Source organism: Bolinopsis microptera, chromosome 10 (genome assembly GCF_026151205.1).
Source record: "Bolinopsis microptera isolate Bmic1 chromosome 10, MBARI_Bmic_1.0, whole genome shotgun sequence".
In the NCBI taxonomy this organism is placed as follows: domain Eukaryota; kingdom Metazoa; phylum Ctenophora; class Tentaculata; order Lobata; family Bolinopsidae; genus Bolinopsis; species Bolinopsis microptera.
Genome location: NC_087081.1, coordinates 3,727,529 through 3,739,931, shown reverse-complemented (window position 1 = coordinate 3,739,931; position 12,403 = coordinate 3,727,529). Strand labels below are relative to the sequence as shown.

The window sequence follows — 12,403 nt, the reverse complement described above, 5'->3', positions numbered from 1 at the left end:
TTGCTGAAAAATTTGTGGCTCTACATTTGTTTAAAATTTCTGCTCCTGGAGAGGCTCGAACTCTCAACCTTCGCATTGCTAAGCCTGTACTGCTTATAAGTACGACGCGCTAACCGATTGTGCCACAGGAGCTGATGCTGAATACAAATCACGGAAATTTATTCATCGTGGATCTGCCGGAGCCCGGAAAACGAGACATGTAAACATTCTTTGATAGTAATACAAATTATTTGGAAATTAATTCATATAAATAATGTACATTTTGCATTATTTCATGTTAGATTTTCCCCGTAAAAAGTAAATTTACAAATTGAAATCTGAAACATTTAATTGGAATCATCATTGTACCCTACAAATTATTATTAAAATGCCCGAAAAATAATTGTCCATTTCTAATCAAATATCTTCCTTCTTCCTCAAAGTGTTGATGGATATTTCATCTGGATTTTATTAATACCTAAAGTTAAAGATTAAAATAGCTGATATAACATATAATATATCTAAAATATGGTTGCATTCTTTAACATATTGAATCTTCACAAGACTTTTGTTTAATCCATGCAGTGCCACTGCTGCTATAACCCAAACCTATAATCGTATCTTCTTGTGCAATATAACACATTATTAAATTAAGCTAAAACTGCTGCACGATTGCACGATTCCTACTACTTAATGGCTACAAATAATTGTTTTGAGTCTGAAAAGTGTCCCTACAGTAAGCCGTATGGTTAACATTAAGGGTAGATTAAATCTAGTTTTTACAAACATTACTCCATGATATCTCGACATCGTATAACACACATATTTTAAGTTTAAAAGTCTTTATAGTCAGAGTCTATTGATTTTGTCCGGCAAAACCATCTTAATCCCATAGATCTTTATCAAAAAACCCACATGATCACTTCTGCAATTCTGCATCTTACTTTAAAAAAATCCCTCTAAATGAAAGTGAGATCCACAAAGTGGCTGATCCAGGGAAGATAATAGTAAACACTCGTGTAGACGGCAGCTTCTCCGGATTTACTGCAGTCCTTGTCCGTCCCGAATGAGGCGACGCCAAGTAGAGCATAAGATCCGGTTTTTCTCCTGGCCACCATTGGTCCTCCACTGTCTCCGTCACATATAACACCAAATCCCTGCAGAGGTTTTGAGTTTTGGTCAAGTTTGTGTAGTTTATTAGTAAAAAAATATTACACTTACGGTTAAAGTAATGCTGAAACGGTCGAAACCAGTTTAGTATCTATATATTTTATACTAATATTTTTACAAACGAAAACACTAATTTAAGGTGTGGAATGTTTATTTGGCTGCATTACTTGCACTCACATTATCTTCATCTATTTCAGTACAGAGAAGGGAAGGTCCTAAGCTGAAGTAGTTAGGAATGTGATCCGGCCAGTCGAATATCTGGTTCGTACACCGGTCCCTGTCCATGGGCCTCACTAGAGTCTGCTTCAGTCTTCTAGCCATCACTCCTGTCAAATATATGGTTAGTGTTTCCTAACCAAGCAAAACGTACTGAAAGTCAAATGTTCTTGAAAACGTAACACAATTCCACTAGTGTCCTCAAGTAGGTGTAATATCTTCATTTAAATCTACGGTTACCGTGGTTACGGTTACCGTGGTTACGGTTACCGTGGTTACGGTTACCGTGGTTACGGTTACCGTGGTTACGGTTACCGTGGTTACGGTTACCGTGGTTACGGTTACCGTGGTTACGGTTACCGTGGTTACGGTTACCGTGGTTACGGTTACCGTGGTTACGGTTACCGTGGTTAGGGTTACCGTGGTTACGGTTACCGTGGTTACGGTTACCGTGGTTAGGGTTACCGTGGTTACGGTTACCGTGGTTACGGTTACCGTGGTTACGGTTACCGTGGTTACGGTTACCGTGGTTACGGTTACCGTGGTTACGGTTACCGTGGTTACGGTTACCGTGGTCAGGGTTACCGTGGTTACGGTTACCGTGGTTACGGTTACCGTGGTTACGGTTACCGTGGTTACGGTTACCGTGGTTACGGTTACCGTGGTTACGGTTACCGTGGTTACGGTTACCGTGGTTACGGTTACCGTGGTTAGGGTTACCGTGGTCAGGGTTACCGTGGTTACGGTTACCGTGGTTACGGTTACCGTGGTTACGGTTACCGTGGTTACGGTTACCGTGGTTACGGTTACCGTGGTTACGGTTACCGTGGTTACGGTTACCGTGGTTAGGGTTACCGTGGTTACGGTTACCGTGGTTACGGTTACCGTGGTTACGGTTACCGTGGTTACGGTTACCGTGGTTACGGTTACCGTGGTTACGGTTACCGTGGTTACGGTTACCGTGGTTACGGTTACCGTGGTTACGGTTATCGTGGTTACGGTTACCGTGGTTACGGTTACCGTGGTTACGGTTACCGTGGTTACGGTTACCGTGGTTACGGTTACCGTGGTTACGGTTACCGTGGTTAGGGTTACCGTGGTCAGGGTTACCGTGGTTACGGTTACCGTGGTTACGGTTACCGTGGTTACGGTTACCGTGGTTACGGTTACCGTGGTTACGGTTACCGTGGTTACGGTTACCGTGGTTACGGTTACCGTGGTTACGGTTACCGTGGTAACGGTTATCGTGGTTACGGTTACCGTGGTTACGGTTACCGTGGTTACGGTTACCGTGGTTACGGTTACCGTGGTTACGGTTACCGTGGTTACGGTTACCGTGGTAAGGGTTACCGTGGTCAGGGTTACCGTGGTCACGGTTACCGTGGTCACGGTTACCGTGGTCACGGTTACCGTGGTTACGGTTACCGTGGTTACGGTTACCGTGGTCAGGGTTACCGTGGTCAGGGTTACCGTGGTCACGGTTACCGTGGTCACGGTTACCGTGGTCAGGGTTACCGTGGTCAGGGTTACCGTGGTCACGGTTACCGTGGTCACGGTTACCGTGGTTACGGTTACCGTGGTTACGGTTACCGTGGTCAGGGTTACCGTGGTCACGGTTACCGTGGTCACGGTTACCGTGGTCACGGTTACCGTGGTTACGGTTACCGTGGTTACGGTTACCGTGGTTACGGTTACCGTGGTTACGGTTACCGTGGTTACGGTTACCGTGGTCAGGGTTACCGTGGTCACGGTTACCGTGGTCACGGTTACCGTGGTTACGGTTACCGTGGTTACGGTTACCGCGGTTACCGTGGTTACGGTTACCGCGGTTACCGTGGTTACGGTTACCGTGGTTACGGTTACCGTGGTCAGGGTTACCGTGGTCACGGTTACCGTGGTCACGGTTACCGTGGTCACGGTTACCGTGGTTACGGTTACCGTGGTTACGGTTACCGTGGTTACGGTTACCGTGGTTACGGTTACCGTGGTTACGGTTACCGTGGTCAGGGTTACCGTGGTTACGGTTACCGTGGTCAGGGTTACCGTGGTCACGGTTACCGTGGTCACGGTTACCGTGGTTACGGTTACCGTGGTTACGGTTACCGTGGTTACGGTTACCGTGGTCAGGGTTACCGTGGTCAGGGTTACCGTGGTCACGGTTACCGTGGTCACGGTTACCGTGGTCACGGTTACCGTGGTTACGGTTACCGTGGTTACGGTTACCGTGGTTACGGTTACCGTGGTTACCTTTTTCGTCGTAGCCCCATCCTGTAGCCACTCCTCCGGTCCGGTGAAACTGCTCTACATCAAGAGATAATGGCAGACACACAATGTTAACAAAGTCGTTCAGGACCACTGACTCATTCAGCTTTAGAAGAGCTATGTCGTTGTAGATGTCTGGAATAAGTTTAATAACCAATGAAAACAGTTCACTAGGTTTTTAGATGTAAGTATAGATGTGATTTGTTCACTGGATTCTGGTCAAGTTGAACAAACAATTCGTAAGCAAATAGAATGAATTTATCGTAATTAAATTGCAGTCGTTTTGTTACGTTTCTCGGAAATATTTTTATTTATACCTGTGTCCTCGTAGTCCCTGAAGAATAATATTCTTGATGCGTTTCTCACTTGATTTGTTAACCTCTCTGACCCAGTTCGTGCCGTGTAGTGCTGAAATATTATTTTTAAGGAACTGATGGATCTCTGGAAGTGGAAGGGTTTGGAAATAATCGTGGTTGATGGAACTGACGATGATCGATCAAAGCTGCAAGTCACCTATATTGAATCACTCTTAGTCTTATCTCTTTTCAACCAATCTACAATGTCACTACTATTCAAGTATAAAACAGCACACCTTGCCAAAAGTCATCTGGAAGTCAGGGGACTGGACACTCCCCCCGGAACTAACGACGCAGTGAGCAGCCGTCACTGCCCATTCCGGGTGAATTAGAGTAACTCCGCAAAATGTCTTCTTCTTCTGGTCCTGAGATATCGATACATTTTAAAAGTCTGGAAAATCTGTACCTGTACTCCGTCCTCTTTTAGTGGTCTAATTGTTGTCGAAATTGTCCCTCAAATTTGCAATAGAATATCAAAGGGGTAATCGTCTCATGAGATTGAATATATATAAAGGCCATAACATGTTCTTATTATAAGTCTTATATCGCAAAACATCCCCCTACCTCCCTGCAACTTATATAGCTTAATAGCTATCTAATCTATAATTTGGCGGCTTGCCAGCACTGTAATTATAAGGGGAATTATATTATCTATTTGATAAAATTAAGAATTTTAGGCAGTCAAAAAGTCACAATTTTCGCAGAAGTCTGTCATTTGCAACGCCAATATTATACTTCATGGAGACTCATGACCTAAGGCCTAAAATGATTTTGATATTCAGTTGATTCTGATACGAAACATAATCATTATAAATATAATATTATCCGAGAAAATATGCATATGCAAGATGGTGTTGATCTACTTATATCTGATTAAATGTCAGCGAATTCGGTTGGAGTTTGCCTTTTGTTAATTTCTAATTGATTTATTTGAGCTAAAATCGAAGCTCTTGAAACGAAAAAGGTAGAATTTTAGGCATTGAAATAGGCGTGCTAGAAAATTAAAATAGCAACATTGTCATCTGTGTGTCGGTTCGGTGGTGTAGTGGTTATCACATCTGCTTAACACGCAGAAGGTCCCGGGTTCAAAACCCGGTCGAACCTCGATCTTTTGTTTAATCAGTTCAAGAACCATGAAATAACAATTGATCTTGATTTGTTAAAAAGAAACGTCAAAATGTTCTTACTAATGTCTGGTCACGTTTATTGTCACTCAGCAGGATTCCGTTCCACGGCCACGAATATGACGCTGCATACTTTCCATTCACCAATCTCTTCTGTCGTCTCCTTACTTTTCCTCGCCGCATGTTCATTGTTTTCTTGGATTTTGAGAATTGAATTGAGATATCCGTGTCCGGGATGTCGCTTGCTCTTACACCACAGCGTCGAGTGCCTGTGAAAGCAAAACATGTTTGACTTTATTGTGCGAATTTGTGATGTCTAAAGCTAATTAACTTTACCTTAAAACAAAAATGTTGACCCAAAACTTTAAATACAAAGTAATATTCGCAACCAAAAAGATTGACTTTGGTGTTTGGATATGCGTCGTTTAAAAAAACGTGCGAAATTATTAGGCATATAAATATCTAAACAATGACATTTGTTCAAGGTTTCGTGGTGTAGTGGTTATCACGTCTGCTTCACACGCAGAAGGTCGCGAGTTCGAACCTCGCCGGAACCTTCTTTTGTAAAATTTTGAAATGTATGCTAGAATACTGTATTCATTATTAATATTATAGTGATCACTGTTCCGTGCATGATCAAAATCTTTCTAAACGAAACTTTGGCACTTAGTCAAGTATGTGGTACAATTTGTAGCCTACCAATGACGAGGCAGTATATTAGAGATTTTCAATACAAATTAAATTGAGGCTCCATGTTATGGATAATGAAGCCTGGGTTTGTACTTGCTGTACCCGTTTAAAACCTTTCCATCAAGATTCACGTTACATAATACTCAAGAAATGTAATAGATTTGTAGTGTTGTTATTATTTTTAAATAATTATAATCGAATAACATTTTGTGTCCATTATGTAAGCTCGATAGGGATCCAGTAACAAGTTGCGTCTAATCCACAACTTTCTGGATTAAAATTTTAAATATTTACCTTATTTGCCCGTTTTTGGACGGACTAATCCTTGAATCTCCGAATAATGCTCATTAAAGATGGGCCAAATTATCAGGATCGACGGACAATTGTTCAAGGTTTCGTGGTGTAGTGGTTATCACGTCTGCTTCACACGCAGAAGGTCGCGAGTTCGAACCTCGCCGGAACCTCTTTTTCGTAAACTTTGGAAATTTACGCGAAAGGACTTTTAGATCGATTTTATTGCCTAAGAGATACCTAGAACATGGTATTTTGGCACATACTCAAACATACATCGTGCGATACAAATGACAAGGCAGTAAATAATGAAACTTGGTATAAGCTCGGATTATGATGAACACAGCAAATTTATAATAATATATCTTCAAATTTTAGATATGCTCAGATATACATATTATTGGATGTGCAATTAACCATTTGTCACACAAAACATAGTTGTCGATAGCCTATTGAGTGTACAATGTAAATTGTATAGTGTATGAATAGAAAGAATTGGAGTATAATTGCTAATTAGTCAGTCCAAGTAATGGAAGTGTTGTGTTTCAAGGCGTGAAACCTATTAGAAGGGTTTAATGACAACTTAAATCAATTAAATCAAGATCCCACACACTTAAGGCTTTTTGCACAATCAATACAAATGGTTGTAGTCGTAGATTGCTGAGAATTTTATCATTTACATTATTCATTACCATTTCATTATTTCATTATTTCATTATGCACTGCAGATAAGAGAAACAGATTAGGCGACGAATCCACGTGGATTAATGAATAATGTGGTGCCAAAGCAATCCGACACTTATAAGGTGCTAGGTATGAATCAGGTCCTAAAGACCTTTACAAAGACTAAAGACTGTGTGCCTGGCCCATAACTTGATAATTCTACTTCTAATAAAAAGTAAAAGTTCGGTTGAAAGTAGGAACCTACTAAATTATGTTAAGTTCATGTGTTGGTACATAAAAAATGCGTGAAGCAAAAAAATTCGAAGCACCGTGGGACAGACGTATAAACTGGTATTTACTTAAAATACATAAAATGTAGTTTGTATTGAGAAAATAAATCCGGACCAAATTCATTGTAGGCTTCCATTTGAATTACAAATTATATAAACAGTTTTAATGCTTTATGCTCCTCAACGATGGTCGATGACGGATGAACAGAGTATCTTACTCGACAAATTACGTTATATAAGTTCTTTGCTGACGTATACTATACAGGTATACGTGTTTCCGGTCGATGGAAATGTTGGTTACAAATTTAGTTGAAAGGATGATGAAAATTAAATGTGATACATATTTGTTCAACACAAATTGTGTGTTCTCATTTCTCCTTTAAGACGTGTATACGTTTATAGCCATTGAGTCGTCATTATAGTCACCATTATAAATAGAACAATCACAAAATTACACCATAAAATATATATATGGATAAAATAGACCTGCATGAGGGGAACGGCCGATAGTAACGTAATAATGATGGCCCGATACCCAAAATCTTAATTAACTAGCAATTAGGACTAAATAGCAATTAACTAGCAATTAGGACAAAGCCACAACATAATAACTCACGTCTGGCGGTGAACCACAGTTCCGGAAAGTAATTACAGTTAAGCTCGTCATTGTTGTCTTGACAATCTTTAACTCCATCACACAGGAAAGTTAGAGGAACGCACGTACCATCACACATGAACCCATCGCAAGCTTCTTTGGGCACTGAAAATATATGACTCTTATATTGCCCTTAAATTACCCTTTCATTACCCTTATATTACCCTTATATTTATATTACCCTTATATAACCCTTATATAATACTTATATTAACCTTACAATAACTATACGTGTATCCCTTTCTGGCACCACCCTCCAGAACAGTATGAGATGAAATGTCCACCGTAAAGATTTAAACTTCATAATAATGATGGGGTAATATTTATTATTGAAACCTAAATAACTGCTTATAACCTTTATTACATAAATTACATAACTCACTACACAGACTGTTAAAGCACCTACCTACATCACAGAGCCCACAACTCTGCCTACAAACTTTAGCGACCACCGAGTTGGAACACAGGTGGAGCCAGGGCGTACATTTAGCGTAGTCATCTTCACAGGACGCAGTTCTCGTGGTATCTGAGGTGGTATCTGAGGTGGTATCTGGTGGAATCTTGGGCGGAATCTGGGTCGCGGAAAGCCGAAATCTGAAAATGTCTCACCGGTAGGACATTTTCAAAATTAGCCTTTCATCAAAGTTTTCTCCGGATATTTAAGTATTTAGCTCGATGGCGACTTGAAATCTGAGGTACGGTCTGTCACGTGATAGACATTTTGGGGTAGATTCAATGATGTGAAATCTCAAATGATTAGCTATAGCTCTAGCTGTACACACTACACAGTACACACTATACACTACACACTACACAGTACTCTGTGCGACAATGCTATCATTTTGTTGACTAAATTTTATTTCATCTTCATTTAAATAATATTTCCGAACTGGATGCAATATTATTTAGAATTACAATCACCTACTCAAAATTCATTTTCTTCAGTCAGAGAAAAATCTAGAAATTGTATTCGGGATAATCGACCAACACATACAAAAGAATGTAGCTCCAGCTCACTTTATTTCGTTAAATGCAGGGCATAATCCCTTTAGTTTTACGGAAAGGTTTTCCCAAATTCCATCGAATTAGACGACTATTTCAAAATATCTACCACCCTCTCCTCGATCAGTTACTACTCAGCATTAAATTAGGAAGAATATTATCACACTATAAAAACCCGTAACAATACACATGCAAGTCAAACGTAAAACGTCTAAAAAGCTGCACCAGTCCAACTGAATCTAAAACGGTGAGCGGAAGAAGTAGGAAGCCACACAAGTAGTGGTAGAAATATAGTTGTATCCACACAGTCTAGGTGCTGGCACGAATGTATAAATAAACTAATAGATTATAGATAAACTGATAGATTATAAATAAACTAATAAATTATAAATAAACTAATAGACTGACAGAGACTACCATCCAGCCAAAAATCGTAAATAATTAAACAAGCTGATTGAAATAAGTTGAACGTTGTTTAAAATGTAACTAGTTGGGCGGTTTGAAATAGTAGAAACTCACTGTTAGAAACGCACTGTCCGACACAGTAATAGTCTGCCTTCTGTCCTGCAAAACATGTTCCTCTGCAAGCGTCCCCAGCTTCACAATTAACTGGGTTTCTGCCTGAATTGGAGTTGTCTTGGTCACTTAAAGTCGGATTGGATATGCACCGCTTGACTTTTATCTATTCTACAACCAAGTGTATTTACAAGGACTCTACTCCAGTATGTGATAAAGTTCCTGATCTCCACGATTCTTTAAACACTCAACTCGTTCGAGTACCCAATCCCTGTAAACCGGTTATAAATCTTTTAAGTTTTCAGAGCATTGCCGAGAAATGTTAAACGGAAATTAATTATCAAACCGGAAGGCAGGAGTGTTCTTGGCTCAGTTAGGTGCCTACGTACCACAAAGTGTGATTAATCACAAAACTTCGAATATGCAAACTAATTACTGTCCAAGTCGCAACTTACAATTTTCTTTAAACCCGGAGCCGGAGTGCCCGCCGAGTACAAGTCCACTGAAAACTAACAACCCGAGCAAACTAGTCCGGGTTAGGAACAAAGTTTCCGAGGCAAACATCAAATTCAGACTAGGTATTAGAATTGATAGAGAGAAATGGAGAGAGTGGTGTAGTGAGTAATCTGTGTTAATAAGGGTTGTAGGGTGAGAGTTAGGTTTGCAGGGCGTAACTCTGAGACAGCGGACAGATTCCTAATGCTATTATCGGTTTAAAGCGATCAAATATAAATTACTGATGGTGGCTATCCGATTCAGTGTTAATATAAAAATGTGTGGACTCGTCAAAACGAAATTTATTCTTGAGACGGTAATAATTCATTTCTGCGTTTTACAATAATTGTATTTGTATTCCTTTTACCATACCCGTGAACTAAATCCTCTAAACGAAATACAAATCTCCCCGGCGGTCAGTAGCAAAGCAACAACAGGAGCAAAACATCATGACAGTAGAAAAACATCATGACAGCAGCAAAACATCATGACAGCAGCAAAATATCATGACAGCAGCAAAACATCATGACAGTAGCAAAACATCATGACAGCAGCAAAACATAATGATAGCAGCAAAACATCATGACAGTAGCAAAACATCATGACAATAGCAAAAAATAATGACATTAGCAAAACATCATGACAGTAGCAAAACATCACGACAGCAGCAAAACATCATGACAGTAGCAAAACATCATGACAGTAGCAAAACATCATGACAGCAGCAAAACATCATGACAGCAGCAAAACATCATGACAGCAGCAAAATATCATGACATCAGCCGTCTCGCATTTGTAACGGACAACCCATGCGTCATCGCAAAAACAAAGACTAGAAAATAACAAAATAACAAAACCCAAAATAATTTGGATCACAATCACTGCTCCGGAGCTGAATAAGAAGCCTTTCTGTATTTTGTGTGAAAATGGTAATTTTATGAAGGAGTATATACAGAATCCTCGTGAATTAGAGATTAGGATTAGATCAGTAATTAGGGTCGGACAGGGGGCTATCTTATTTGGTATTAATCCATTTACACCGTCATCATCCAGCTGAGTAGTGCAGAGTACAGGCCCTAATATTCACATATTATCACATATTATATTCAGAAAACCCACTAATTGAACCGATTTCACAGTGCATGCACCAAACATGGTGTGTCAATGGCACATTCACGGTAGTAGTATAACAGCACTTCACTAAGATAATCACCACTAAACATAATATATAATATTCAAAACATATTCCCCGCTGCCGGTAGAAGGTCAGAAAAACTTCCCAAAATTCACGGAGTACACCTCTCTAATTATGGTAAAATTCACGGAGTTAATTATGTTAATTATGTTAATTATGTTTTACCATTCTAAATACTTAAATAACAAACATATTTACCGCCCAAATATTTTCACGTGAGTTATCAGTTTTACATTTACAATAATTTGGTATACTGATAATGATAAACAACCGCCAAAATTCAGTAACTAAAATTAAATGTATGGAAAATGTGATTACTGATATTATAGCGATAAGAAATTGTGACCGGAATTAAAATTAGAATAATTTGTAACTTCTTCCAGCTATAACAGAATTGTAATTTAAAGTTGGGTTTGGCGCCTGTACGTGTCAATGATGTACCGTGCCATGTACTAACCACAAAGTAATTCTAACATACTAATTCAAGTATTGAAGTCTGGGTCTAAGCCACGATAACTAGAATTTATTATAATTAAGTATTAACCGGCGTTAATTATTTTAATAATCCGTATCATATTATCAAAGTATAACAGGTGCTGGCAGTGGCAAAACTTTTCAATGGAACAACTTTTAATTTTGTTAGCGGAATACTGAAATAATGCGAAGTTTATCAAGTAGACTGTAGATAATAAGGACACTCTACAGTTACACTATTAGTATTATACAGCTATGGATACGATTCAAATTAGAAAAAAGAAGTGATTACCTAGTATATATCTTATCGGACCTTATTTGGACGGACATTAATTGAACGCTGGAGGCCTTAACGTTCATCTTAATGTCCGTTCAAATAAAGTCCGTTCATTTAAGGTCCGTCAAAGTTAAAGTCCGTTGAATTTTTTTCAAAAATTCGAACTTTTTGTCCAGAATATGACAACTATGAGAACTTTATTGTGCCGTAAGTTAACGACGGAAAGGTTTTCCTTGGTCTGCTGGAGGCACAGAAAACTCTACTAGTATATGATGTTTTCAAGGGGCACTTTGCGAAAAAAGTCAACGAAATTATGGCACTCAACAACATAGTTCATGAGCTAGTCCCCCCAACATTACAAACTTGTTCCAGCCTCTACATATATTATAGTAAATCGTTTTGCCAAGGACATTGTCTATTAGACGAGACTAAAGAGTTTCTCCAATATAGAATTGATTTATAGATTGCAACAGCCCTTAAGCGCTTGGTTCATCGACTTTAATTCTATTTTAAGTCTATATAATTATCTGCACCCGGGAATTGAAAACTGCAAAATCTTGCAGCTTCGGGAAATTAAATTACCACAATGATATCATGGAGTTTAAACTACGCAATATTTAAGTCAACGAAAATAAATCCCATGGAAAAAGCGCTCTTGAAGTTGATGAATCGCTATTGAGAGCGGGAACTGGAAAAAGGACGGTCAAGCAAAACCCTTGCAAATCTGATCGAAGATATTCCCTCTAAG

General features: G+C 39.3%; 2 protein-coding genes and 4 non-coding genes across 6 annotated transcripts; 3 read left to right on the top strand and 3 right to left on the bottom strand.

Moving 5' to 3' along the window:
* Nucleotides 1-29: 29 nt before the first annotated feature.
* Nucleotides 30-11,497, bottom strand: LOC134821901 (chymotrypsin-like elastase family member 3B). Its single transcript, XM_063832723.1, has 10 exons — nt 9,670-11,497; nt 9,218-9,319; nt 8,103-8,222; nt 7,658-7,801; nt 5,171-5,376; nt 4,220-4,348; nt 3,945-4,035; nt 3,613-3,762; nt 1,327-1,475; nt 30-1,136 (listed from the first exon to the last, which is right to left on the bottom strand). The coding sequence occupies exons 1-10, from the start codon at nt 9,776-9,778 to the stop codon at nt 939-941; spliced, it is 1,398 nt and encodes a 465-aa protein (XP_063688793.1). The 5' UTR covers nt 9,779-11,497; the 3' UTR covers nt 30-938.
* On the bottom strand, nt 41-132 carry Trnai-uau (transfer RNA isoleucine (anticodon UAU)). Its single transcript is given in 2 exon segments — nt 41-76; nt 95-132. It is a non-coding gene; the product is annotated as a tRNA-Ile (tRNA).
* On the bottom strand, nt 1,501-2,634 carry LOC134822168 (uncharacterized; the record flags this gene model as incomplete). Its single annotated transcript, XM_063833080.1, has 2 exons — nt 1,501-1,518; nt 2,086-2,634. Coding segments are annotated over 2 exons (567 nt in total), but the record flags the coding sequence as incomplete, so codon positions are not given.
* Nucleotides 5,015-5,087, top strand: Trnav-aac (transfer RNA valine (anticodon AAC)). The gene has a single exon. It is a non-coding gene; the product is annotated as a tRNA-Val (tRNA).
* Nucleotides 5,592-5,664, top strand: Trnav-cac (transfer RNA valine (anticodon CAC)). The gene has a single exon. It is a non-coding gene; the product is annotated as a tRNA-Val (tRNA).
* Trnav-cac (transfer RNA valine (anticodon CAC)) lies at nt 6,189-6,261 on the top strand. Its single transcript has one exon. It is a non-coding gene; the product is annotated as a tRNA-Val (tRNA).
* Nucleotides 11,498-12,403: the final 906 nt, after the last annotated feature.